A 27,207-nucleotide genomic window follows, 5' to 3' on the forward strand; every position below is an offset into this window, starting at 1 on the left:
CGCTTCCACACGTGTGGGAATCGATGAACAAAGAGGCAGTAACACGACCAAGTTGTTCTATGCATATTGACGTATTTGTCACATTGATGCTGGATCAAGTGACTGCTTTAGCAAGCGAAAAATGTAAATAGCATCACCAGGAACCGCCAAACATGCAAGGGTTTGTAGACTAAACTTTCCAATGGAAGAAGTCTACAGACAAGAGCTGCAGTGCTGGGAGAATCTGACGTCGAAGTTGTCGAAGTATCACCATAAGTTCGGTAACCGTATAGACCTCGGGGAGATTTTGTGAGGCTTAGGCAAAGCGGGGAAAGGAGAAAGCTGATGAGCAGGGAGCTTCGACCTATTAGCCATTGACCAATCCGTGATTTGGATCATGAAATCACCTCAGTTACGTTTGAGTCTAAAACAACAGTCTTTGAGCCATTGCATCCGAGTCGTTAGGTAACTAGGCTGTCGGATAACCATGGAAAAGAAGCCCGTAGATGTAGGCGATGGAGGTTCTTTCCTTGGACAAATGCCTTCCATGCTTTGCACGCAAGAAGCCCAGCCGCGATGCTTTTGAGCGAGATTTCCTCGAGGATTCATCCATGGATAAGTCAGATCTCAGCGGGTAATAACGAAGACCAGGCGCCGCTTGTTCTTGCGCTTTTGGGGGCCGTGAACCTTTCGTTCGCAGGAGGAATTATCCCCTTATCGCTTCGGCATGTCAAAATTAAAGCATGCCAACTGGGGATTGCGATAGTAATATAGCCTGAGTAGCGAAAGCTTTGAAGAAAATTGTGGACGGCATGTCTCCTGGAGCTGCTTCGGTTCGAGCTCAGGAATCCAGCTCTGCCGCCACTCCGCATCCGTCCAGCCCTCGTTGCTGATTCAATGGCCAATCAACCACCATTCAACGACACATTTATTTAGTAAAGTAGCACGAATATTCCCTGCTCAACAACCCCAAAAGGCACAAGAGCGACGAGACGGGCGAAAAAATGGCGGCCGCATCGACAGCTTCCAAGCCCGAACAGACACAAGAACCCACTTCCTCCTCCTTAAACCCCACCATACCGCTAGCTCAACAACGCCTTGCATCTCCGTTTCTCTACCAAGGCCCACCGTCCCCAAACACCCTACCAGGTTCCAACTACTACAATCTACCTCAGAACAGCGCCACGGTTAAACCTGCCTCAGCAGCCGCTGCGGCTCATCCTAGCGTCCAACCCCCGCTTCTTCACGAACATTCAATTCAAAGCACCCACACCCAAGGTAGAACTGCCGCTACGATTATCACCACTACCACCACTCAACTCACCCCAGCCCAAGGCCCAATCCCAAGCTCACCGTTGATGCGCCCATCACGGTTCCCGACACAGGGACAGGGGTCTGGATTAAGTTATGCAGGGGCTTATGGCACAGGAATGGGACTGGGAAAGGGGCTGGGCGACGGACAGGGTCCACACGCCCACGCTCGAGATGGTAATTCCGGCGGCAATGCAGATGCGCTCTGGCAGCAAATGCAAAATACACTCGCGGAGGTGGAGCTGAGTGCCATGAGTGGGGACCATGTATTCGGCAGGCAACACGCCCAAGCACTGCAGGAATTGAGGGATAAGCAGTTGTTGTTGGCATTGGCATGGGCGCGGAGTGAGGCTGATGAGGTTGTGGAGAATCTGCCGGCTGATGAGAGTGCATCTATCACTTCTGCTACTGTGGCTGGTGCTGCTACAACTAGTAAGGGGGTTGGCACAGGGGGAGCAAGTGGAGGAGGTGGAGGTGGTGGTGTAGCTGGAGGGGGAGGGGGGACGGAATCTACGGGCAAAGACCCCACTGCCCCAGCTACGGATAAAGAAACACAGGAGAAATTAATGAGCGAGAAGACGGAAAGAGACATCCTTCTCGCGCGCAAGAGGAGAGAAGCGAATGATCGATATTTTGACAGGGTCAACAGTGGTGTTTTAGATGTGGTTGCGAAACTTGAGGAGGTTGCGTCGGCGATGAGAGTGGTAGAGCGGGAGAGTAAAGATATCTGGAATGAGAGTGGCGATGATGGTAATGATGGTGAAAATGATGGTGAAAATGATAGTAATCATATGGATGGACATTCTGCTGTTGGCTCTGCTGCTGCTTCCACCGCTACCACCACCAGCCGCAATCACCAGCGCACTACCTGACTGAAGCGTGGAAGAGAACAGGGGCGAATGGCCTTACATTGTTTGGAAAAAGAAGAAAAACAGGAGAAAAGAGAAAAAGCAAAAAAAAAAAAAAGGCTTGATTGGTGGGATTAGAGAAATTTCTCTGATTTACAGATCTCACCTTTATGTTCTCAGTCTTTCTCTTCTATCTATCCTATCACAGCTTCTCGCAAGAGCAACGCTGCTCCTGCGACTGCCAAAAAAGACACCAACCACTTTGCCATCAAAGACATTGGCTTCCTCTGCAACGTCACGATGATAAATTACTTTTTAGCTTTTATCAATTGGTGGTAAGGGAGTCGATCCACTTTGGTGACCGTCATTCATATATCGATTGGCGGTTCATCGGCTGCTATTGCAATTTCTGCGCCATCACAGTTTTACTCGGATAGTGGTTCTCCAAAACAAATACCAACAGGAGAGAGGGCCCCACTGGTTTCTTTTAAGTTCTTAGCAAGATGACTACAGAATTCCATCATTCAGTGTCATTACTATTATATTATCCTCGTCATATTCACCAAACAAATAAACCCAAAAGCCCTTGCACCCGAAGAAAATCGGATATCCTCTGATTCGAGTCAGTAGCTCTATCTTCCTTTTGGAGCTGGCTGCCATATCCCGTTTATGTTCATATTCTTGTGGAGCAGGAAACCAGGAGCAGGATGCGGAATCCTCTGTCCTTATATCTATAACTCCGTTGCACCACCTGCGTAACATGGTTGGAGTAATATCAAACCCTTGACTCATTCGTGCATGGCGAGGCAAAATCATTCAGGGGCATCTTACATGGGATAAAGATCGGCTGGCCCGTTGGCGGGCGGGCAACACACGGAAGGAATGGTTGGAATGATGCAAAGGGAGGTGATCATCGCGTTATCGGATAGGGGAATTATTTAACAGGAGCAATACATTCCATGCATGTCAAGCTCCAGGTTACATACGGTTGGGGTTGTCTGCGTTAACGATAAATAGTCTCGGAAGGTTACTAGGGAAGCGCTCTTCCGCAATAGGTATTAAATGCTATATCCTGCTGATGGAATGATGAAATGAACTTTCATATCCAGGGCGTCTAAATAATTCAAATAAGCGTATTGACGTTGCTGTAGGGAATATTGCAATAAAAATGCATGTCGTTCAGCAACCGCAAATATAGAGACGAAGAATTTGGGTATATCAATCCAAGTACCATCACCCAAACACCAAAACGCCAGGACCATTCCCAATACAAAAATAAAGATATTCCACAATAAAAAGGGTCAATCGATCAATCAAACAAAGTAAAACGTCTCAATCCCCATTCCTATTCTCCCCAACGGCTCATCACGCTTCTCTCCGGCGCTCCTCCCCTGCCAACCCCTTAAAAACCTCGCCCCCTCCCTAGCAATCCCCTTCAATCCCACCTCCTGCATCCTCCTCACCCACCCCTCAAGCTCCCTATTCCATCTTTCCTTCGCCAAATCCATAATCCCCGGGCGTTCGCGCGGGTAATATCCCCTCCGCGCCAGGACGGCTGCGATGGCATCGGTGTCGTCGGCAGACGTATTTCGTGTGTGGGATGTGTAAACACTTCTGTTGCTGGTATCGGTAGCGACAGTGGAGGTTGGCAATAATGCTATGGCGTTTATGGAATCTATCTGCTCGCGCAGCAGGAGGTGCTGCTGTTGCCGGTTTGCGAGATGCAGATGAACGGTGAGGGTGAGTGTGGCGGTTGTGAAGGTTAGGCCTGTGAGCTGCGATTCGATGATGTGAGTTTTGTGAGGTTAAAGGTGGATGTTGGTGTCGAATATATACTAGTTACTAGTATATATATGCGTATGATGTTGGTGGCTGGCTTGAATGGGCGGGAGTGCTGCGGCTTGGTTGAGATGATAGGACCAGGGCGAGAACTTACGAAGCCTTTTAGGAAACTCATTCTTGAGCGCGTGAATAGTAGTAGTTATGGAGAGTGTTTACTCTCTAATAATTATTTTCGCCTCTGGGTAGTATATGTAAAACGCAGCTTCTCTGGATTGTAAGGGGAACTCAAGCAGAAAAGAATGCGCAGCTCCCTATACCGAAAACGAGTATTTCGTGAAATGCAGCCAAACCAAAAGTTTCAGAATATACAAAACCGCACGGCCCGAGAAATTGAGATACTCAATCCAATGTTGCTCAATACACTCAATATTGGTAAATAATTGTTTCTTCTGCCTACTTAGAGGTGTTGGAAACCGAGATTTTTCTATCTCGTCGCTGGCTCTACTCCGATTGGCTGGATCCTGCTCAGCTTCACTTTTCTCCAAAACTTCAACTTCTCCAGAACAACCAAACCCACTAGGAACAACCCCCGCCAATCGACAAAACTGCGCCCCCCAATTCATTCGATCGGTCAGTGAATTAGGGCTTCTTCAGCTTACCATCCCGAAGTCAATTTTCCCCCCTGAATTTCCACGTCCACTCCCGCAGACTCAGCAACCGCCAAACAATTCGTCGCCTCCCCGCCTCCCCTACGTAAACCCATAATCTAAGAAAAATCATGGCAGGCGGCCATATGAAATATCGGCATCTCGGCCGTGACTCAGCCCATCGAAAAGCGCTCCTGCGAAACCTCGTCACATCCCTCTTCGAGCACGAAGCAATCACAACAACTTGGCCGAAGGCCAAAGAAGCACAACGCATGGCGGAGAAGTTGATCACGTTGAGCAAGAAGAATACGCCGACGAGTCGGCAAAAGGCGCAGGCAGTGTTTTTCGTATGTGTAATAGATTTTATTCCCCCCCCTCCTTCTTTTTTTCCTCCGTATCTGTTATTTCTGAGATACATGCATTCTATTTTCGACCTGGATGGGCCCAGTCGGTTTTTAATCTGACGGGATGATGGCATCGATCTCTTTGGATTTACAATATCCCGTTTCACAAATATATTAAAAGAAAGAAGAAGAAGAAGAAGAAGAAGAAGAAGAAGAAGAAGAAGAAGAAGAAGAAGAAGACTGCTTACACCGTTGCATTTTACTCAAAAAATAAACCGACTCCAATATATTACACAAAACTAACCCAAATCCCCAGAAACCGGAGCTCCTAACCAAACTCTTCGGGCCCATCCGCGAACGCTACCTAAACAGGCCCGGTGGTTGCACGCGCGTACTACGCATCGAACCCACAAAACCTGACCAGGCGCCCTCCGCCATTCTCGAACTAGTTGACGGACCGAAAGATATGCGCTTCGCCATGACGGCGCGGACGCTGGCTCGCAAGCGTGCGGAAGGCGATGAGAGCATGAATGAGCTTACGGCGTTGAATGTGTTGAAGGTTACGAGATTTAGGCCTGACGGAGAGAAGGCGTTGGAGAAGGAGGTTGAAAGGATCCAGAGGGAGCAGGAAAGGAAGAAGAGGGAGGAAGGGGAGGAGGTGGATTAAGTCCATTTTTTGGGTGCGGGTTTTCTCTTATCGATGTTTTGGCATTTATCACGTTTTTCTCATTTTTTCGTATGTTTTGGGTATATATAGGGTAATTTTCCCGCATTTTCTTTGTGCATCTCTTGTCTGCGGTTTGCTCTCCATTTTTAAAGACTGTGTTTATGGGTGTATAATTGGTCCTGTTTCGCTGGCAGTTTGATTTATGAGACAAAGCACAAGCCATAAATGGCTGCCACTGTACATTATTTCAAGGCAGAAAAAAAATAGATATTTTAGATCACGAAGAGTTGTAAGCGTACTATTCTTCTTCTCCCACCATTGATTCTAATATGGATAAGCTCACGTACTATTATGAAAGGGCATCCAGAATTACTCAAAACCGAAGACTAATCTTTCCACGCGTCCCAGTCCCAATTGGAAAACGCCATACTATATGGATGGGAAGTAAGAAAAGAATAATAACGTAGGCTGGATATCACGAAGAGGGAGAAAGTACAAAGAACAGAAAAATAAAAACAAAAGTTTAACATATGTTAACATATATTTTTTCTTTCCTTGATTTTCCTTGTCATGTTTAGCTTGTCAAAGGGAACTCGAGAAGAGACAATTATGAACACTTATTGCTTCCAATATTTCCTCCTTTTGTCATTTCGAACTAACAACCTTGAATCCATTGCTAGGGCTTTCATGCATCACGGTGCCACCAAAGGAAACCGCAGGTTGGCCGACAAAACGATGAAGTAAAGCGTAGTAGTGACCCAGTCGGGCCAATTGAGTGATACATCTCGCGGAAGCACTTTGTTTTCCATTCTCTTTCCTTTCCACCTATTTTGAAGCTCATCAATAAACCAGAAGGTATCCAGATACACCAGCTACCACCACCACACCCAGCACGCTCCCGCCCAAACTCCAAACCACACCATTCTCATCTCGCTATGATATAGTAACATTCGGTTCACTCCAATATGTCCACATATCACATCATATTCAATGCCGTGTTGTGCCCTGCCATGCTGCGCAAACTATGTGGGCAAGAAAATAAAATTAAAAAATATATGCAAATGAGACGTTTACAACCCAGTGGCAACATTTCCCCGTGGTCTTTGATGTCCCATTCCGCCTGATACAACAAGAGGACCATTTTGTTTAGGGAGAGGTGCGGGTGGTGTACTTGGAAATGATCGAGGGGGAGGAGGTATCGCTGAGGAGGCCTTATTTTTGAGATCGAAATCATACGCGACTTTGGATGGGGGCGGTTTCGGGGGGAGATGAGCTGGTGTGCCCCATTTAGCTATTGAGTCCCGGGTCAACATTGAAGAAGGGCCATGGTGATTGGGTGTCGAATGAATCATGGAAGATGTGGGAGCATGTGTTTTGGCATTCGTCTGGCAATTAGGCTGGTTTGAAGGGTTGCGGCTCGAGGGATCGTAGTTGACTCCCGTCCATGATGTCGGAGCGGGATATTGAGAGGGGTGTAAATAAGCTGGGTTTATACTTGGCTGTTGTGGCAGGTTCCCAGCATATAGAGATTGACTGTTGCTTCCAGGAACGAAAGATCTTGTTTGAGGATTAAAAGGCGGACGGGGAAAACTTCCAGGAAGAGAATGCTGTCCTGGGTTGTTCTGATGACCTGGTGTGAACGACTGGTTTGGAATCTGACCATAGGGGTAAGCTACCTGGCTCGCATTCATAGAGTGTTGTGAATAATTTGGCCACTGTGCATTATTAGACGGATTGCGTTGAGCAGTTGATGGAGGATACACGGTTTGGTACTGTGGCTGGCTCCAGGTTGAAGAGCTCTGTTGCTGGAACGAGAGAGTGCTTGGATGGGGGGAATATGAACTTATTCCAGGAGAGGATCTTGTTGAAGGCTGCTGAGGAACAATTGGCGGTATTTGGTTGACTGGAGAAAACCCTGAATACGGGGGAGATTGCTGTATATGCCCGGGCTGCCAATTAGTTTGATTCATGTGAGGCGGGACAGCAACATTATACTGTGTTGGGGCAGATGTCAAGTTCCCCTGAGTTTGATATACCGCGTTTACATTGTTGCCAGGAGGGAAATTTGAAAGTGACGGAGAAGAAGTCGATACATAAAAATGCGCCTGGGCACCAAATGACCCTTCAGTAATCATACCATTAAATGGAAGTGGTGCACTAGAGTATGGAGCTCCCGGATAGTACGCATTGAATTGGGACCGTGCCTCGAAACTGTCATCATGTGGCGTTCTCTGTTTATGTCCCTTTCGTTTGCCATTCCCGGAGTTGGACCGCGATACATTTGCACTCTGATCTCCGCTGTTTGAATGGTCGGAGACCTTAGATTCTGGGAAATCTCTAAATATCCGCTCTCGAGCCTCCTGATATTTTGCTTCACGCTCCTCTCGACTCAGGGTCGCCCGGTCTTTCGCTGGAGTGGCTCCAGCAGATGATCCAAACCCTTCCTCATTAGTACCGCCGGCTTCTGATGTAGCTTTTGAAGGGGCTGCTGAACTAGGTGCCGTGCTTCCTGCACCCGACACTCTTTCCCCCGGTTGACCGGAGCGACGCATGATTTTCATCGCCGGTACATTTGGAGGGGGGGTTTTGTTTGCATTGGGTGGTTGGAGCATATTTAAAGGAGTGGGCCTAAGTCTCGAGTTTAGTGAGCTGCCAATTTTATAATACAGATTTAAGGCTAGGTTTGAGAACTCACAGTCTGCACCAAGGGGTTCTATGAAGTCGAACGGATGTCACATTATTATCAACAAAATGAGTTAGATGGTAATAATCACCGAGTTTATGCGCAAGAAGACGTCCAAATGCGTTGCACGGAGGCAATTCCAAAGACTGTTCACTATACATGGGTCAGCAGTGTAGTTGAAGGGGCTTCCATTGGAATTCAGGCTCGCATACTCGGAATCTTTAATGAATGCAATTATCTTCTCCTCCAATTGAAGAATCAATAACCGGTCCTTTGGCGAGTTCATCGCATCAAGCAACTTCTCATCCGGTTCATTGGGGAAACTATGGAGACTTGGTTCACTTGGGCCGTTCGAGGAGATGATTCCCGGGACACCTGTGTTATTAAGTCGTGTTCTGTTAGGAATGCGGTCAGACAAAGTGCCCTGGTCGGTTATGCGATACAAGCGTCCACCCGCCTCTGAGCCGACTTGGGAATTTGGTGCACCAGAAGCCGGTCCCGAGAAAGAGTCATCCTCTTCCGCTGCTTGGACGCTAGCGCTATCATCTGGGCGCAATGATTCTTTTTCATCCATAGCAAAAGTCGTCACAGAAACCATGCTCTTAGAATCAAAGCTCGTTGGTTTGGTTGAAGAATTTGAAAGATGCGTTTGGTCGTCTTCAAAGGCCAGCTCGGGCTTAGCCGCACCATCATCATTGCCGTCTCCAGATTCCGAATTGGCACCATGGTCCTTCTGCGAATTTATGTGGAAATTCTGCACCGACTTGTTTTAAACTCTCTACATCATCGTGCGCTTTCTGGTTTAGGTCCTGGGGCAGTTCACGACGATCGCTTTTTGAATCACTCGAGGCTTCATGAGTCGGAATTGGGCTGTCAGTGGCACTTTCAATCTGCGTAGTGTGGTTTTGCTGTGTTGGTGGAGGGTGCATTGCCGCCACCTAAGGCAAGGAATATTAGTTACATTCTGTAGCATTCGACATTAAATAAAATGGAAGGAAATTACAGTGCATACCTTTGCAAAAGAAGGGCGCCTCAGATCTTGTTGAGAAGTTTTAGAGGCCATGACGTTGAGCCCACAAATAGCCTGGCCAGTGGACAATACCGAACGATGATTTCAAGATATTAACGCAGCTTAACAAAATATCCAGAGCAAGGATCAAATGGACTCAATGTCGCAAGGAAATCCCATTTCACACAAGTCTATATCGTTGGGAGACATATCTCTGGGGAAGGAAACTCGCCATAGAAAAGGGGAATGAGCGAAGGTCAATAAAAGAAGGGGGAGGAGGAGAAGCAAATCAGGAAGCTGAGGACATGGTATAATGCCGAGAGATTCAATGTGAGTGTTCGGCGGGGGTTTGATGCGTATATTGCATTCACTGTTGAAAAGCAGGATAAGGCTAGCCAAGGTGTGAGAACAAAGTTTCATACCCTAGGGGCAAAATCCTGTCAGGAGAAAACACACCCAGTACCCCTGTAGAATACAGGATGGTATCTGTGGGCAAACAAGAAGAGTTCAACAGGCTGGGTTGGAGAATCGGTGCAGAGTCCAACCGTAATGACCTGGGCGATGAAGTTGCTCCCAGTGGGGCTTTGCCGTTTGCAGAGAGCGGCTGTGGTGTCTTTGTCAGCTCCTTGACGCGCGGCTGCGGTAAGCCGCGGCTGTTGCAAGACCCAAAGTCGGAGCTCTACTCCGTATTTTTCGGAGTTATCAAAGTGAACAACAGCCCATCAGAGAACATTTCGACATGCTCCTGCTACTTCAAGGATAGCTCTCTCTTACCACCATCATGAATCGGTATCGCAATATCCCCGGCTTAAGAACAACATCCAAGGCAACAGCCACTACTCTCTGCCAAAAATGTCTCAAAAGAGATAAGTCTTGAACTATTTCATTTCATTTCATTTCAATAATGACTTCAGTTGACAGAACAACACGGCACTATAGCTATGAATGTAAAGCATCTGCTCAAGAACGGCCCTACACTTCCCGTCCGTCCAGAACACAACAGCTAGCAAACCCAAAGCTGGTTCCAGAGCTGATGAGCGATGTTCCGAATGATTTATTGCGAACGTATGTTTACATGTTCAGCTCTCTAGCTGAATGTACCAGCTAACAATGTTCACAGCAAAGGCGTAGCTGATGAGCAACTGGCATTGAAGGAACGTGAACGGGGCCGCAATAGGGAAGACTCAGACTATGATAGAGACCATGACGATGCGACTCACCGGCGCCCTGAAAAACGGGTGAGATCAGTCTCTCCAGCATACTCAGCATATTCCGTTTCCACTATCTCAACAGACCGATCTTGGTCCCGATCACCACCACGAAAACGAGATATCCCCTCCTCCGCTAGATCAAGAGAACGTAAAAGGATGATAAGCAGAAGCGTTTCACCAGACTCACATCGTTCCTCCTCTTCTGCTGGAGGAAAGGCAACCACATCAAGGGAAAAGGGAAGGAAATACCCGCCGGCGAAAGAGATCACAAAGCCCAGTTGAACGAGGTCGGTATGGTTCAGACAGACGTGGCAGTTGGAGAAACAGGTCGCGAAGCCTGAGTATGGATCGGAGTTCAATCGCAAAGCACAGGCGATCCTTAACCCCAAGGGCTCTGGATCGAAACAGCCGATATCCAGATCGTGGCCGTGCTCGTCATCCACGCAGCTCCGAGAGAGCCCGAAGTATGTCAAGGAGTCCTTCAAGAGCACGGGGTCACGAACCCCCTTATGATAGAGCTAGAGGCGTACCCAAAAATCCCCCGCCTCGCAAGGAGCGAAGCTTAAGCCCCTTCAGCAAACGTTTGGCTTTAACTCAAGCCATGAATATGATAAATAGGTAATGGGTCTGGTGTACACGATAACTAGAAGGTATTTTCTCTGCGAAGGTGTGCAGTGTTTGTTTTGATTTGACCATCTTTGTGATAACTAGTCACGTTTCTCCAATTCCGAATGCTGTCGCCCGTGGCAAAACTCCGGGTTACAGTTGAACGTGGTTTATTAAAAGTTGGACGTGGTTTAAAAAAAGTGGGTCTGAAAAATAAACCATGCTCAGCTCTCACTCTCTCACTAAAATGCATACCCACTAAACATCTTTTACACACTCTCACTATATTATTAATCAGCTCTCATTTAGTCCTTCTACTTCAACATCTGAGACACTTCAACATCTGAAAAGCAGTTATAAGCTAGAATTAGTGATTAATATTAGTTAAAAGATAGAGCTTTGAGAAATAAGATAAAATCACTGTTCCCAACACATTTGAAGATGAGTGAGATATGTATGAGACATGACTAGTGTATGTAGTTTTAATGGGGGGTTTGACATGGTTTATGGACAAAACCACGCCGAAGGTTATTCCGGCCCGAAAAATTAACCATGTTCAACTTTTTATTAACCACGTTCAACTGTACGCCCGCAAAACTCCGGCCACTTTAGAGCAAGGATCCGTAGATATTCCCATATACTAAATTTCATCGTGCTTCAATTCTCAATTTAATACTTGCCGATATTACAGAGCCCCAAACCAGAACGCCGTTCCTTGTACAGACTCCCTGCATGATGTCCAGGATAGTGAAAATAATTAAATCAAAAAAATGGCAACAACCAATCGTAACAATCAACCCATCTCTGTGTCCTCTTCCCTCTCCCTCTCCCTCTCCCTCCTCTCTTCTTCCGCTTCATCCCTTTCCTTCAGGTGTATTCCTTCAATGAGGGCCCCTCCATCGATGCCGACCTCTTGGCCATCTCCATCAACGTTGCCCTCTGCAGAAGCCATGTTATTCTTCTCCTTCGCGTCCCTTTGCGCATTCTGTATCCTATCCCGAACCAATCTAGCTATCGCATTCTGAGTTCTCACGTTTACGATCTTCATCTTCTCATCTAGGTCTCGTTTTAAATCCCAGTTTGGCTTTTTAGGTTGTAGTTTAAACAGGTCGATAGGTTTATCGGCTTCCTCGTCCTCCTTTGCAGCCCGTTCGGTGGATATCGCGATTTTCTGGGCTCGTTCTTCAAGAGTAGATTGCCCTTCTATTGGGGCATGTTCGAAACCGAGTTTTGGGCCCCGAGCCTCGGGATCGTAATTTCTTCCGGATAGGTATCGCGCAGAGACATCTGTTGGTGTCCCTTCCGTTGAAGTATGCTGGGAGCCATCCTGTTCATTGGGGTCTGGTTCGGACTGCTTTCGCTTCAGTGAGGCTAGCTTGGCTAGACGGGCTTTTCGGTCGATCGCCGCAGCATCGAGGGTAGAATGTGAAGATGACATGTCTATATTGTAAAGGGCAAGAGAAAAGGAGTAATGCCGACTATGTCAGGCAAAATAATCCAAACATGTGGGACCAAAAGGCGTTATTAGTTAAACTTCAGCCACAGCCACATATCAGCCTCATTTTTGCCTCAGCCACATCGTATAAAAAAGTTCGGATTGGCATCAAAAACATGCAGCAGACATCTTCCCACATCCACCCACGCCGTTGCATTTACCTTTCAATTATTCCTCATGTGAACGGCATATATACGCCAAATACTGTCAGCTGCGCTCTTTATGCTTGCCTCCCTGCATGCTCGCTCGCCCATGCAGTGTTTACCACTGCGAGCACCACTACTCGCAAGCAAGCAAGTGTTTGTCAATTAGGCGTCTTGCTTTCCGTCACGAAATCAACTTTTCCAGATATGTAACAAGATTTCATCGTAATCGCTCCGAGATCCACCTCGAAAATGTACAGGACCAGGATATTTCGTGCCTTAGATCCTCTGAACGGGGTCACCTCTTTTCCCTCCCCTCCCTGTACCAGTTGCAATTCCAGGACCCAGGGACACAAACTCGATATTCCTCCGGCAGAATTGCAATTTCACATATGGGGCTTATCCCCTTACGCAGGGGTTTTGCTATCTCCCGCTTTTGCAACTCCTCTATCCAACATCGATTGTTCACATCCACCCCAACCACCACCACCGAAACCAACCAAATCTATCAGATGGACCAAGATTCCTACAGGAATCAAGTTATCACATTTGAAGATACCAAGCCCAGCGCTGGCGCTCAAGAAACACAAATATACCCCATTGAGAAAGCAATCCCACGCAACTCGGTGCAGAAGACGAAAACACGTTGTTCAGATGTTGGGTCAACCCAGCCTTGCCCTGGTTCTGGTATACCGATGAGGCGAACGTGCGAGACAATGATAAATCAGGCAATAACCTCAACAGCTCGCGACACCCACCGCCATTTAGTTCGCTACCAGTTTTCTTCTGAATTCGCAGTGAGATCAGAGTGCCTTTATATTAATCCCCTCCTCCATCCCCACTGGAACGAAAATTTTGGTGTGCTGTTTTCTCATAAGGTCAAAGGGGAAAATATGGCCCGTGTGTGGGACAAACTGAAACTGGAACGGGAAGAGGAGGCTCTGGAATGGTTAGCTGGCGTCGACTGGACTTCGGAAGACCCTACACATTTGTCAAAGCAGTGGAGCAGGCTTCCCCGTCGGCAAAAAGAGACTCTGTGGCCTCCAATTACGTTGTGGTTGCTCCTCAATTCTCCTCGAGCGGCTCTTGCCTTCTTGTTAGCGACAGATATTTTGCCATCTCCTCCGTTTAGCATGGTCGCGAAATGCTTTCTTTATCTCGATGCCTTTCATTATGAAGAGCTTACGCGAGATGAGCGATCTAAACAATACTATCATGAGGCTTTGCATACTTGCCTAGACCCGGAGAAGTGGCCAGTCCTTAAGGCATATGAACGTGGCATACGCCTTTTCCTCAAACGAGGCACGCCCGAAGATGTGAATGAGGCCTTATCCACTATCATAAACAGGAGAATCCATATTGGTTTTGAGACAGCAACGTACCTCATGGATCTCTTCACCAAGCAGCGTGATATTCCGAGGGCACTAAGCTCTTTAAATCTAATTACGGATATTCGTGACTACCCTCAATATCTCTCAGATCTGAGATTTCAATATCGTTGCTGCAAACTTCTCACTTTGGACTATGTGATTGAAAAAAATGATGAACGGCACTTTAGGATCTTGCCTGAAATACTCAAAATTGGCGTCCCACTCAATCAACCTATGCTAAACATCATCTATCGCAATGCATTAAAACAAAATGCCCCTGCGTCAGTCCTGTACGTTCTTCATGAAATGGGGGAAAGCGGTATTCCTCCTGACTCGTATACCTACATCTCACTTCTAGATGATGCTGTGTCCCGCCGTGACCTCCAGCATCTTGATGTGATAATACGAGAAATCAGTAGTCAAGAAACCCTCAGGAAGAACCCATTTATTACTAGCAAGATGCTCCACGTTTTCTATTCACTGGACCGCGTTAATCCCGATGAAGGCTGGGGAGATACTGATGTCTTTGGTCGCATGCTGAAGATATACAATGCTGCACATGACATCCAACCCCTCGTGGATCTAGGTGTCGTCCGCGTAGACGAGTTCGCCCTAGAAGAACGTGAAAAGTCTACAAACTCCCTTCCCTCCAGCCATTCTCTTGTTATCATGATTTCTGCGTTTCTGAGGATTCAGAGCGTTCGCCAAATCAACAACATGTTCGATCGTTTTCTATACCTTCGCGACCAAGGGCATGAGTCTTTCGGCCCGCTGGCGGAAAGTGACTATATATTTAACGTGTTTCTCCAGGAGTTTGCGCAGCGGCGTTCGGGTCGGTTAAAAAACTGCGTCAGGGTACTGGATACGATGCTGCAACCACTTCCTCCCACTGCAATTCTGCGATCTCAAAGCAACCGCCAAATCAAGCAAGTTAAACCGACCGTTCAAACGTGGACCATTCTCCTTACCGCGTTTGTCCGCAATCGACACCCCAACGCCGTCGACAAGATTCGCGTCATGATGCAAGAGCAAGGTTTGAAGTTCAATGAGGTCACTTGGAATGTGGCCGTCGCAGGATTTTCCACAATGCAGATGGTGGATGAGACTGCGAATGCTGTGAACACTATGATGAAGGAAGGATGGGCTCCTGACGACTATACATTCCATAGTATGCAGTGGATCCATGAACGTGATCGATTAATTTCTCTCATGGATAATAAAGCCAGCATCGGCGGTCGTACGCAGTGCGGATTAGCTGATGATGAAGGGTCCGAAGGGCCTGTCGAGATTGAACGACACGATGAATCTTGTGAAAGCGAAGGATACGATTGGCCGGTTTAACGTCTAGAGGATGCGGAGATGGCGGATTGACCACTCTCCTAACTGGTATAATACCCTGGGTGGCGTTTTTGATCATGAACATGTATATTATTTGAGACTTGATATCTATTTTTCATTCTGTTGCACTGTACGGTGGCCCTGATGGGAAATGTGGCATTTTATTAGGTGTATACTCATTGTATGAATATAAGCTCAAGAACGCTATAGACAGACCCTTGAGTGACAAACGAGAAACAATCTCATGCGGAAATTTCAAAAATTTGATTGCCATGTTCCGAAAAATCTAATCCTGCAGAAGAAGAGCATAAATGCCCTATTTCACGAACAAACGAAACTCCCAACGCCATGCATTCCTTTACGGTAATAGAGAATCCTCGCGAGAGGAAGGGGTTTTTAACTCTTCCCCTTTTCACTGTCCAAAGAAAAGAGAAATCTAAGATCCGCCGTTTTCCGTTAGTAAAAAACCATTATAAAAAAACTGCAAGCGCCTCAGCGACATCGTGGAAAATGCAGCATTTCCCACCCTCATCCCCATAAACGTTCACTTACCGCCATCGTCAAACAACACAAACTGACGTACGGGCTTAGCCGTTCCCCAACCCGGGCGCATTTCCAGAATATCCCGAAAAAGCTGTACATATTCCACCAACAGAGAGAAGTTAGTCGAAAAAAGCCTAATAAAGCCTATATTTCCTCACCAGGGTTCCGGTAAAATTCCATACCCGTTCTGGTTGCGGTCCATAATGCCCGGCATTATCGAATGGGCGTAGGCACTTGTACAGATGATCAGGACGATAACGAGGAGAAGGGATTGGAAATTGAAGAGGGCAGTCTATCAAAGAAACACAACATTATTAGCTTTCTAGGCAAGGGCTGAACAGCAACGGAGCTTGTCTACTGGCATAGTCTGTTGTCACTTACCATGGTGAGTGATTGCTTTGTTGTTTGTTGAAGACGGATTCAGTCGGTCCCGGGCAACAAAACTCTTCAATGCAGTTACCTTCAGAAGCCCAGTTTCTCATGACACGCCGTTCGTGTATCCACACCGTCCGTTACGCCAAAGCTAGAAATATCACCAACATCATCATCGTATCGTGTCGAGAAGCCTAACTCGCTTAGCTCATCACTCTCGCTTCATCATCCAACAATATCGCTAAATAACGCCAAGCTTAAATTAGACGCGCGCCACTCCAACTCTATCTAAGCGCTATGGCTCAACCTTCACCGGGAAGGAAATGTATCACACTGGGCGGTTTCGACTACTTGGTCCAATTTCCCACGCAAATCCCTGGCCATTACGAGCTCGAACACTTGCTGGAGCCTACAGGCGCGAATAGGGTACCTGCGACGCAGGAGACGCCGACTCCCAAGGGGACAGATGTGGGGATACAGGGAGCGAACGAGACGAACAGCAACTATCTAGCCCGCCGCAAATTGAGACAGCTGAACACCGGCATGGCTGAACCGCGGGTTCGACTTACCCGTCATCAAGGTCAACTGAACTTTGGAAATGAGCGTATGTTCCCTTTCTTTGTATCCTTCCATGTCATCTTGCGGTTGTTAGTCTTCTTTTCTTGACCTAACCTTACGAATGGAATAACAGTACGCCACCTCCTCCATGCCTATGGAGATCCAGCCCCCCACTCTTCCTACCCCCAGGAACCCCTCCCAGAAACCCTGCGCGTCCTCGACGAGATCGTAACAGACTTCATAATCGAAACATGCCACTCCGCGGCACAATGCGCTACCTACTCCCGCCGTCAGAAAATCAAAGTGGACGACTTCCGCTTTGCACTACGCCGTGACCCTGTCAATTAGGCCGTGTGCAGGAACTATTTCGCATCGAGCGCGACTTAAAGAAGCCAGGAGGGCTTTTGATCAAAACGATGACCAGTTGGGGCTAGTGGGAAAAAGGGGCTGGAAGAGTTCACCGAGTCACTCGTTGATGGGGCAGATGGGTCTGTGGCTGGAAGGACCGGAACGGGAATGACTGTGGGGAAGAAAGGGAAAGAGAAGGCTTCATCTGTTGTTGTTACGGGGAAGAGAGGGACGGATTCGATTTCTGAAGGGGGCATGATGAAAAAGCGGAAGAGTTTAGGGGGTTCCGTTCCTTAATGTGATGTGCATAAGACTTGGAAGTGCAAAGGTTTCGTGTTTTTATTATTTCGCATATTTATTTAGATGTTTCGGTTTTCATATTTGCATTGCAATGGCGTTTGGAGCAAGGATGGATTTTTACTCTTATCAGGCTGCTGGGTTCAAGATAGCGGACTTCAACAACCTTCAGTATCTTTCTTACCACGTATAAAATTCAAACACACTTCAATAAAGTGATAAAGTTAAGTCTAATTTAAAATTCTATACGCATCATTGGTATCCCATCTTTCATATTCCACCATTGACGAGCTATCCATCGGTTCATTGTCGCTTACGAAGATAAGAATGCCCTTTTATCTTCTTTTGAGAATAAACTGGTAAAGGTGGCCGTAAAAGGCGAACTACATGAACAAAAGAAGATGAGCAGCGAAAGATAAAATATATTCCAATAAAACGACTCCAATGACGCCTTGCATTTTGCCCCAACCCGAGCAACCCTGCGACTGTATGGTAAAATCGGGGGCAAACCATATTCGCTGACTACATCCCGAGGGAGATAGAAGTGAGAATATAGTCTTGAAGGATGAACCATTAGACGCAAGTTAGTATTTTTTTTCGTCGCAATTTCATACAATTGCATGTATTAAGTTTTCTGCTATGCTTCGACTGCAACGCGTTCTTGATTTCGTTGCTGGCCACCGCGTCCCCGGCCACCACCACGACCGCTTCGCTGTCCTCCTGTTTCTCCAGCTGCGGCGGCTCCCGTACTCTCGCCACCAAGGGTAAGTTGTGCAGTGGCTAGTCGGTTGGAAAGTTCCATTTGTGTGCGAATGGTGTTGGCAAGATACGAAACCACAAGGACATCTTGGATGTGGTTATTACTGCGAACACAGAGTAGTTGTTAGTTTCGAACAATGAATAGACAAATCGGAGTGGAAAGGAAGAGAGCGCACAAGTCATTTTCAATATCAGCAGGGTTAACTTTTGGAGCCAAAGCGAGAGCATTAAGAAGGAATTGTCCAAGAGCCGTGGAAGCGGGGGCTTCCTCATCCATCACAGACTCGACGTATTTCGATACTCGATCGATCATGCCCAAAACATCCTCGATGGCTTTTTCTAGCGCCTCAATATCCGTGAACAGATTAGCTGTCCTATTTTCGCTATCTCTTGCGGCAGCGATCGCCTCCAAGCCATTCTTCTCAGCGTCGCCATATCTAATTTCATAAGGCACAGGTATGAATGCGGCGCTGTCAGCGGCTCTTTCCGCTGTCACACCTACTGGCGCTGAGATGTATGTCCTAGTCTCAATATCCTTCCCTGGGGCCGTAGACACGGTTAAATGTACGGCTGGGTGAGGCCATGTTCCATCTCCTGAACCGCCGTAAAAATTCTGGATGAGCGCAGAGAACGTGTTCAGTTCTGAGGATGTCGCGTACCAACCCACAAGAACTTCCTTTGGGTTAGCTTTCAAGTGTAGCGCAAGCATTTGCTTCTGGTATTCCATATCAACCTCGACCTGATCGGTTGTTTCCGTGTGCCCGACGGCGAAACAGGAGCGGATCTCAACTTCAGTGCCATCCTCGGATCGGGTCCCCAGTAGAGTACCAATGACCCGCTCCTGGTCAGCATTGCGACGAAGGGAATGATCGAGGATTGAAAAAATCGCCTATAAATGTATTAGCATGTTATAGTAATCTTCGATTTTCTCAGGAGGAGTCGTATGCTTACTTGTGGTTGTATCACAACATTAAGAGGGGCGGTAGAGGCTTGAGCGCCAACCAGAGCCGGTCCCAGAGGCCGCGAAAGATGGAGAAATGAATCGGTATCAGCCATGCTGGGCAATTGTATCTGTAATATGATCCCAGCCACAAGCGTCAGTATCGGCGGTGGGAGGTGTCTTGTTGGCGTGGAGAGTTGCCGTTGTGGTGGTCAAATGAGGCTCAAATTGTGTGTGCGGACCCAAGACGAGATTTCACACTAAGATAAGATAAGATCCGCCAACCCTTTGAGAGAAAAAAGATGCGCATCAGTACAATGACAAGCAACAGCACAATGCACAGCAGCCCTTAAAGCACCCGGCTACCTATTACAAGATGGCCGCACCACGTGGGAGAGGTAGCAGGTCTTCTAATTCTCGAGGCGCTAGAGGGGCTCGTGGAAAAAGGCAGCGCGGCGGCCGTCCGGCTTTCGAAACTTCCAGGGTAGAACAAAACAAGTAGGTTCCTTTTTCTTTCCAATTTCTACAAGGCAATAACTGATATAGCTAAGCCATGAAACTTCCTCCAGTGATGATGGCTTATCTGGGAGTGGCGCAGAGGCAGAGAGCCCGCCAATTGATGAGCTGTCGTCAGACAGCGATGACGACTACGACGCCGACGGTGAAGAGAAAAAAATGGAGAAGCCGTACAACACATTATTACAGTTGTTCAACACTAGCCAGGATACAAATGGCCCTGTTCGGAAAAGACGGAAAGTCGACCACAATTCCAAGAAAACCGAGATTCAGGTTGAAGAGCAGGATGAGCTTCATGATGAAGCTGACTTGTCCGAGCCGGAGATCACAGATGATGATGAGATCGAGGATCCGGCGGATGTAGCTGCGGAGGAGGTTGAAGCCGGAGACTCTGGAGACGAGAACGACAGTATGTTATTTTCTACCCAAAATATACTTACGTATTCTAACAATCTTCGTCCAGCAACCGATCCATTTGAAACACATTTTTCAATTGTAGATAGTTCATCGCTCTCACTAAATATAAAAGCCATCTCTTCAAAGGGCTGGCTGTCACATAAAAGCGAACTTCCAGGCAGACTCAGGCTTATATTCAGCCATCCAGATACTGGTGGGGATACAGTGCAACTTCCAGCTCCTATCCATGGGCTCCAGAGTTTGAAGGTATGCACCACACGCTAAGCATGCAAAAAGTTATCAAGCTAATATTCCTTACAGCTGAAGCAAAAACTTGCTCTCCATGCAGGAGACCACATTACTAAATTTGACAGCCTTACATCGGGCCTTGTCCCTAGCATTTTCGGCTACCAAGACCTCCTTTTCGGGGCCCGAACGTTATCCAACTCAGCAAGGTTCCGAGATCTCTACTGTCTTCATGTCCTAAACCATATACTCAAAACTCGAGACAGGGTGTTGAAAAACAACTCCCGTTCACAAAAGGTGCCTGACCAGGATCTGGAGCTACGAGACCAAGGCTTTACGCGCCCCAAGGTGTTGATCATCTTGCCCACTCGACAGGCGTGTGTTCGAGTTATGGAATCTATAACGAAATTATATCACGCAGAGCAGCAAGAAAATAAAACCAAGTTCTACGATACCTTCTCTGCTGCTGACGATAAATCGTGGGAAAACAAACCCGATGACTTTCGAGAGTTGTTTGGTGGGAATGACGATGATATGTTCAGGCTAGGGCTGAAGTTTACGCGGAAAACCATCAAATATTTCTCGCACTTCTATAATTCTGACATGATCCTGGCGAGCCCGCTTGGTCTTAGGATGGTTATGGATAAAGAAGAGTATGTAAGAATACGCCCCTAATGTCTATTCGAGACCAACAAACTGATCATGGCCTTGCCAAAATGTTACAGTAGTAAAAAGCAAGACTTCGATTTCCTTTCGTCAATCGAAGTGGCAATTGTCGATCAAGCAGATGCCCTTCTAATGCAGAACTGGGAACATATTGAATACGTTTTCTCACACTTAAACCTTCAGCCGAAGGAATCTCATGGCTGTGATTTCAGCCGCGTTCGCAACTGGTACCTGGATGGCCAGGCCAAATACGTCCGCCAAACACTTGTCTTCTCATCCTTCATTACCCCTGAAATAAACGCCCTGTTCTCATCCCAGATGCAGAACACGGCTGGCAAACTCAAAATTACTCCCACATACGCAGGTGCTATCCTGGACCTACCGCTGCCCGTCCCAGTCAAGCAGACTTTCTCTCGCTTTGATTCCACCTCGCCCGTAAACGATCCCGAAAACCGCTTCAAGTACTTTACAAATGCTGTACTGTCGCCTCTCGTCCGTACCTCGACGGGCGGCAGAGGGAACCCAAGCGCATCTGGGACTTTAATCTTCATCCCATCTTACCTAGACTTTGTCCGTGTCCGCAACTACCTTGCAACCTCGTCGCAGACGGAAAACCTCTCTTTCGGCGCCATATCGGAATACACCTCTGTACGTGAAGTGGCTCGCGCACGCACACATTTCTTCAGCGGCCGCCACTCGGCACTGCTCTACACGGAACGAACCCACCATTTCCGCCGTTACCAAATCCGGGGAGTGAAGAGGGTGATTATGTATGGTGTTCCGGAGAACCCTGTTTTCTGGGCGGAGATTGTAGGTTTTCTGGGCTTGGATCCAGCAGGGGCAGCGGAGGCAGCGGATGGTGGAGTTCGAGCGTTGTTCTCAAAGTGGGATGCTTTGAAGATGGAGCGGATTGTTGGAACAAAGAGGTTGGGAAACATGCTAATTGAGAAAGGGGGAGATACGTTTACTTTTGTATGAGTTTGCTTGCTGTGTTAATGGGGTGACATTGTCCTTTTCCTTCAAGAGTACTCATGATATACCCACCAGGGAAATCCTCCCAGTTAGTTTATTAATACCCTTGCACAACTAATCTGTAGTTATATTTTATAGCCATATGCCACGACACAATACATTTTGGTCTCATCAACCGCCATCATTTTTACTACTCGAGCATTTTATCGGCCACTCTGTAATTAGATTCCCATCAGAATATTTCAGAATAGACCTTACCACAGCCGAGAGCAGCCCTGTCGTTTGAGTTGTGATCTCCCTACGCTTTTTGCCTTTTCTTCCTCTTCTTTGCTTTTTTATGTTTGGATCTGAACCAGAGGGCCCATGTTCCCCGCCGCCAAATAATTATGCAGAAGCCCGATAACGAGGGTCAAAGCACACTTCATTGGAAAGCAATATCCGAGGATAGTAGTATTCCGCCCGTGCATATTCGCAATAACTAGCTAATTAATTTAAATGTCGTTTCAAGCTTGCATCCACGGCTTTCCTTAGCTGATAGATATCTGAATAAACTAAAAACCTCAGAAGCCGGCTGGCTGGTTGAATCCGAGCTGAAATGCTGCCTATATTTCAAACAATGAATCGATGCGCCATACGCATATTCCTCGTCTAATCGGCGTCAACTGTTCACTGCTTGCAGGGTACGGGCCCACGTTCCTTCATGTTGCTAACCGTGGATGCATTAACTAGCCAAAATTCATTGCACTAAATAGGGCGCCTCTCCCCGAGTTTCCTGTGCGTTGTGCCCGGCGCATAGACCGCTCTATGAACATATTCTCCAAAAGGACAATTTGCAGTTGAAAAATTAAAAAAAAAAAAAAAAAAAAAAAAAAGGGAAGAAGAAACTCCACATCCTATCTTCTGGGAACAACTGCCCGCCCACAAGAGTGCTTCGCAGGGTGTTCATCTATCCAACAACCCTTAAAGGGCCCTGTTGATGGGCAAATACGCACAGAGAGAAAAGGAAGATAGATATAACTAGATAACCATGACTGGTGGACAAACTTCGCGGGGAGAGGGCGCCAGAGAACACGACAGCCTATTATCTTCATCTCGCCCACGCACAGCCATTGGAGTTGCTCCCTCAGCCGGTACGCATCCTGACTGCATCCTACCCTGTCGTATTCGTCCGGAGAATAAAACGAATGATGATGTATCCGGTTCTCAAGCTCCGCTCCTCCAACGCACTCCGCCAACCGGTTCCGAACCACCCAGTTCCCAACGCAGCAACAAGGGGAGCCGTGTGCAATCATGGCGCCGCAAGCTCTGGCAATCCTGGCTCATGAGCAAGGGGATGCTCATGGTAATGCTGGCTCAGTTCTTCGGTGCGTCAATGAACGTCATGACCCGCTCTCTTCAATTGGATGGGAGTCATGGGAAAGGAATGCATCCGTTTCAGGTTTGTAATACTATGTCTCTTTTTTCCATCGTCGTCTCTTCTTTATATATACTCTCTTTGATAAATGATAATATATCATGACATGATCATTCTACCCCGCCCCCACCCCCAAAATGAAGAACCTTCAAAAAAGAAAAAAGAAAAAAAAGAAGGGGAAAACAGAGGGAACAGAAACAATCTGACAACATCCCTTCACAGATCCTCTTCGCGCGCATGGGCATCACCGTCCTCCTCAGCCTGCTCTACATGCTCTACGCCCGCGTCCCACACCCCTTTGGCGCCCGCTCGATCCGGTCCCTCCTCTTCCTCCGCGGCATCAGTGGCTTCTTCGGCGTCTTCGGCCTGTACAGCTCGCTGCTCCACCTCGCCCTCTCGGAAGCCACCGTGCTCACCTTCCTGGCCCCCATCGGCTGCTGCTACGTCTGCTCGCTAACCATGCCCAACGAGACCTTCACGCGCAGACAGCAGGTGGCGGCGCTAGCGTCGCTGCTGGGCGTTGTGCTAATTGCACGACCGGCGTCGTTGTTTCGTGGCTCTTCGCACGTATCCGCATCGTCTTCTTCATGGTCATCGACGCACGTTGAAGCAAGCTCAGCAGACTCAGCAGACGACGCCTACAAACGCACCCTCGGCATTCTCGCCGCACTCATAGGCGTCATGGGCGCGACGGCCGCGTACACCTCCATCCGCGTCATCGGCAAGCGCGCCCACCCGCTCGTCAGCGTCACGTATTTCAGCGGCCTAACCACGATCATCTCGCTGCTGGCCGTCGCGCTGATACCCGGCATCAGCTTCCGCCTTCCCGGCAACATGGCGGAGCTTCTGCTCCTGCTGGGCCTTGGGGCGTGCGGGTTTCTGTTGCAATTTTTGCTAACGGCGGGGTTGTCGTACGTGCCTCCCCCGTCGGCTACGGGTGCGGACGTAGAGCCCCTCCGGAAGGGGTGGGGGGTCAGGTCGGCGAGGTAGTGGGGGGCCCCGGTATCGTCGGGGGTGCGAGGGCGGCGGCGGAATGAAGAAGTGAAGAAAGAAGAGATTGCGAAGCCGTCCACGCACGGCTCCAGGGCGACAACCATGGTGTATACGCAGATGCTCTTTGCGGTGTTGTATGATAAGGTGGTGTTCAATGCGACGCTGTCGCCGGTTAGTTTGGCTGGGTCGATGATCATTTTGGCGAGTGCGATGTACGTTGCTTTGGTGAAGGAGCGGAGGAAAGACGTTGGTTCTGGCGCTGGTGCGGATGAGTACGCTGTTGTTGAGCGTCAGGGGGTGGGAGGAGAAAACGGGGATGGGGAAGGCAGTTGGGTTTCACGAGGACAACAGTCCAGACATGTGCAATCTTGGAATATCGAGGATGCGAGATTGGCGGAGGCGGGGGAGGGGACGGGGCTTTTGGCAGGTTATGTTGATGATGACGATGATTATGATTATTATGATTACGATTGTGATTCTGATAGTGGTAATGATAATGGTGATGATGGTTGAGACTGGGATTGGAATTGGAAATAGCCGTTTGAACCCCGGAAGGAACAGGCCTCATCCATCCCATTTGTGGGAAAAGGGGGAGGGCTACGATTTTATATAAAGCTATACACATTTGATTCCTTATAGATACATATAAACTGGAACAATAGACAAAATAAAATTGAACGCTTATTTCCCTAGTATCTATATCTGTTATCTAAGAATTATATTTTATATTCATAATGATATACGAAAGATATATAAAAACCATTCCATTCCATTATAATTAACTATGCACGTCTCTTTCTTTCTTTCATTCCTTCGATCTCTCGTTATTTTTTTGGTTAAGATCCATCTTCCCCCCTTTTGTTTTGTTTTTCAAAAATAAAACTTAAAAAAATAACTTATTTTCCCATTCCATCCACCCGTCCATCTATATTAAAGCGAAAGACTCGTGTACAGCACTTCGTACATAGAAGAATAACAGAAGGGGGGCACAATAAAAAGGAAAAGAAAAAGAAAAAGAAAAAATACCCTTTCCCCTGAACTTCCTCCACAACCACATATACAACAAAAAACCTCTGAAAAAGTTACCATATATAACGCTTACAAGGGCTTGGGTGAGGGTGTGTTGGGGTGCACATGTCCCCGACGAAGAACTGAGTATTAAATGAAGTCCTGCGATTCAGCTGCTCGTTAGCCCTTCTGCCGCACCGCTACCGCTACCGCTACCGCTAGCAGTAGCAGAACCGGAAGTTTCCTTAGTCCGTCCGCGCTCCTCCCCCTGCTGCTGCTGCTGCTGGGTAAACGTATTCCTACTCGCGTTCCGCTTATTATTCCCATTTTCGCGATCCTCATCGCTGCCCGATGGTGAGGAGAGTGCGGCGTCTGCATGGTTGTCCGTATCGTGGAGAGAGGTGAGGCTGCGGGTCATCTGTTTTTTTAATTTCTTGGATGTTAACATTTATAGCTGTGTGTGTGTGTTGGTGGTAGGTTGTGTGCGGATCTTAATTAGAAGGGAACGGGAGGAGAAAAAGCATAAAAGCAAACACTCACCCAAGCCCTAACCCCCCCTATCAACCCTAAGCTATAGCCCGTTGCAAAGTCCTCGCTCCTTCCTGGCCCAACCCCCGGACTCTCAGATCGACCGGGCATTTCCAACCGCCCCAATTGCGTTCGACTCCCGCTCCCAATGCCAAAATAACCATTATGACTATTACTATTATTGTGATTCCCGGGACTGGTAGCGCAGGCCCCTGCCCCTCGATTATTACCACCGAACCCGAACCCGCCGACGCTGCCGTCCACGCTGTTTCGCGCTGGACTCGAGGGCCGGCTATTCAGCCAAAACTGGCGCAGCTCCTTGCCCAGCTCCTGGCCGGTGGCGGACCAGTTATTCTTGATGCTATCGCGCAGCTCGGCGACGTGGCGTTTGATATCGAGCTCATTCTTCTTGAGCCAGGAGACGTTGAGTTCTTGGCGCGAGGTGCCACGTTTCAGTTGGCGGGTGATGTATTTTTCGTAGTCGCGGACGATGCTGTTGCGGGTTGGGGGCAAAGAAATCTGTTAGTTATATAGATATAATAAGAGAGCAGAAAAAGACAAAGAAAATTAGAGTAATATTATATATAATGTAACATGAAGAAGGAAGGAGATAGAAGAAGACATACTGAGTAATAATGCCTGTCGTACTGACACCCTCCGTCCGCTGCGTAACAAGGAACTTGCCCTGCGCCTTGATGGGAGCGTAGATGTCATCACCCTCCGCGGCTCCGTATGGCAAATCGTCATGGGCGACGTAGTCAATTTGATGTTTCTCCAGGAACTCCGGCGTGACGATCCATGGGCAATCAGGGATGACCTCATCAACCCATCGGCAATGGCGGACGGTCTCCGACCTCTCGGCACCGGTCAACACGGTCAACCCCTTGCGCTTGTGCGTCTCATGGTCAGACGTGACGCCGACGATAAGGTACGTTTCAGGAAATGCTTTTTTTGCTTGTTCTAGCTGGCGCATGTGGCTATACCATATATATGGAAAAAGAGGAACATTCCAAATCAATTATCTCACGGCCCAAAACAAAACAATAAGCAAACAGAAAATAAAGGCAATGAAATAAACATCGCGGGGAAGCCCAAGCTCAAGGGAAACGCAAGCAAGATGGGATCTACAAGGAAAACGAGACGAAACTTACCCAAGATGAAACAAATCAAACACCCCATCCGCATACACGCGCACCGGCCTTCCCGTCGGCGGCGGGT

The 27,207-nt window shown here is 47.8% G+C and overlaps 12 protein-coding genes across 12 annotated transcripts in view; 7 read left to right on the plus strand and 5 right to left on the minus strand.

Annotated features, from left to right (window-relative positions):
• Positions 1-983: 983 nt before the first annotated feature.
• Positions 984-2,162, plus strand: HCAG_01948 (predicted protein; the record flags this gene model as incomplete). Its single annotated transcript, XM_001544851.1, has 1 exon — positions 984-2,162. One exon carries the CDS (start codon positions 984-986, stop codon positions 2,160-2,162), a length of 1,179 nt encoding a protein of 392 aa, XP_001544901.1.
• A 2,536-nt stretch (positions 2,163-4,698) lies between these two features.
• HCAG_01949 (mitochondrial 54S ribosomal protein YmL8) lies at positions 4,699-5,578 on the plus strand (the record flags this gene model as incomplete). The annotated part of the gene is made up of 2 exons (XM_001544852.1): positions 4,699-4,914; positions 5,228-5,578. 2 exons carry the CDS (start codon positions 4,699-4,701, stop codon positions 5,576-5,578), a joined length of 567 nt encoding a protein of 188 aa, XP_001544902.1.
• Positions 5,579-7,303: 1,725 nt separating this feature from the next.
• HCAG_01950 (predicted protein) lies at positions 7,304-9,324 on the minus strand (the record flags this gene model as incomplete). The annotated part of the gene is made up of 6 exons (XM_001544853.1): positions 7,304-7,512; positions 7,716-8,291; positions 8,353-8,414; positions 8,474-8,994; positions 9,044-9,199; positions 9,274-9,324. 6 exons carry the CDS (start codon positions 9,322-9,324, stop codon positions 7,304-7,306), a joined length of 1,575 nt encoding a protein of 524 aa, XP_001544903.1.
• A 425-nt stretch (positions 9,325-9,749) lies between these two features.
• HCAG_01951 (predicted protein) lies at positions 9,750-11,103 on the plus strand (the record flags this gene model as incomplete). The annotated part of the gene is made up of 5 exons (XM_001544854.1): positions 9,750-9,912; positions 10,224-10,335; positions 10,391-10,508; positions 10,797-10,945; positions 11,100-11,103. The coding sequence occupies 5 exons, from the start codon at positions 9,750-9,752 to the stop codon at positions 11,101-11,103; spliced, it is 546 nt and encodes a 181-aa protein (XP_001544904.1).
• A 653-nt stretch (positions 11,104-11,756) lies between these two features.
• Positions 11,757-12,525, minus strand: HCAG_01952 (conserved hypothetical protein; the record flags this gene model as incomplete). The annotated part of the gene is made up of 2 exons (XM_001544855.1): positions 11,757-11,815; positions 11,886-12,525. The coding sequence occupies 2 exons, from the start codon at positions 12,523-12,525 to the stop codon at positions 11,757-11,759; spliced, it is 699 nt and encodes a 232-aa protein (XP_001544905.1).
• A 1,093-nt stretch (positions 12,526-13,618) lies between these two features.
• HCAG_01953 (predicted protein) lies at positions 13,619-15,296 on the plus strand (the record flags this gene model as incomplete). The annotated part of the gene is made up of 2 exons (XM_001544856.1): positions 13,619-15,128; positions 15,265-15,296. The coding sequence occupies 2 exons, from the start codon at positions 13,619-13,621 to the stop codon at positions 15,294-15,296; spliced, it is 1,542 nt and encodes a 513-aa protein (XP_001544906.1).
• Positions 15,297-15,675: 379 nt separating this feature from the next.
• Positions 15,676-16,360, minus strand: HCAG_01954 (hypothetical protein; the record flags this gene model as incomplete). Its single annotated transcript, XM_001544857.1, has 4 exons — positions 15,676-15,725; positions 15,986-16,110; positions 16,159-16,268; positions 16,358-16,360. 4 exons carry the CDS (start codon positions 16,358-16,360, stop codon positions 15,676-15,678), a joined length of 288 nt encoding a protein of 95 aa, XP_001544907.1.
• Positions 16,361-16,645: 285 nt separating this feature from the next.
• Positions 16,646-17,254, plus strand: HCAG_01955 (predicted protein; the record flags this gene model as incomplete). Its single annotated transcript, XM_001544858.1, has 2 exons — positions 16,646-16,952; positions 17,040-17,254. 2 exons carry the CDS (start codon positions 16,646-16,648, stop codon positions 17,252-17,254), a joined length of 522 nt encoding a protein of 173 aa, XP_001544908.1.
• Positions 17,255-18,188: 934 nt separating this feature from the next.
• On the minus strand, positions 18,189-19,366 carry HCAG_01956 (eukaryotic translation initiation factor 3 subunit EifCf; the record flags this gene model as incomplete). Its single annotated transcript, XM_001544859.1, has 3 exons — positions 18,189-18,414; positions 18,487-19,199; positions 19,262-19,366. 3 exons carry the CDS (start codon positions 19,364-19,366, stop codon positions 18,189-18,191), a joined length of 1,044 nt encoding a protein of 347 aa, XP_001544909.1.
• Positions 19,367-19,925: 559 nt separating this feature from the next.
• Positions 19,926-22,271, plus strand: HCAG_01957 (conserved hypothetical protein; the record flags this gene model as incomplete). The annotated part of the gene is made up of 5 exons (XM_001544860.1): positions 19,926-20,175; positions 20,389-20,429; positions 20,484-21,061; positions 21,137-22,046; positions 22,185-22,271. 5 exons carry the CDS (start codon positions 19,926-19,928, stop codon positions 22,269-22,271), a joined length of 1,866 nt encoding a protein of 621 aa, XP_001544910.1.
• An 802-nt stretch (positions 22,272-23,073) lies between these two features.
• Positions 23,074-24,966, plus strand: HCAG_01958 (predicted protein; the record flags this gene model as incomplete). Its single annotated transcript, XM_001544861.1, has 3 exons — positions 23,074-23,484; positions 23,683-24,446; positions 24,546-24,966. The coding sequence occupies 3 exons, from the start codon at positions 23,074-23,076 to the stop codon at positions 24,964-24,966; spliced, it is 1,596 nt and encodes a 531-aa protein (XP_001544911.1).
• Positions 24,967-25,630: 664 nt separating this feature from the next.
• Positions 25,631-27,207, minus strand: part of HCAG_01959 (hypothetical protein) — a gene marked incomplete at both ends in the record, with an annotated part of 2,280 nt that continues 703 nt past the window's right edge. Inside the window, 4 exons of the mRNA XM_001544862.1 lie at positions 25,631-25,879; positions 26,002-26,482; positions 26,616-26,966; positions 27,068-27,113. Of these exons, the coding sequence (XP_001544912.1) occupies positions 25,631-25,879; positions 26,002-26,482; positions 26,616-26,966; positions 27,068-27,113 (1,127 nt within the window). The remainder of the gene's footprint in view (positions 25,880-26,001; positions 26,483-26,615; positions 26,967-27,067; positions 27,114-27,207) is intronic.

The sequence above is a fragment of the Histoplasma capsulatum genome, genomic scaffold (assembly GCF_000149585.1).
Source record: "Histoplasma capsulatum NAm1 scaffold_1 genomic scaffold, whole genome shotgun sequence".
In the NCBI taxonomy this organism is placed as follows: Eukaryota; Fungi; Ascomycota; class Eurotiomycetes; order Onygenales; family Ajellomycetaceae; genus Histoplasma; species Histoplasma mississippiense.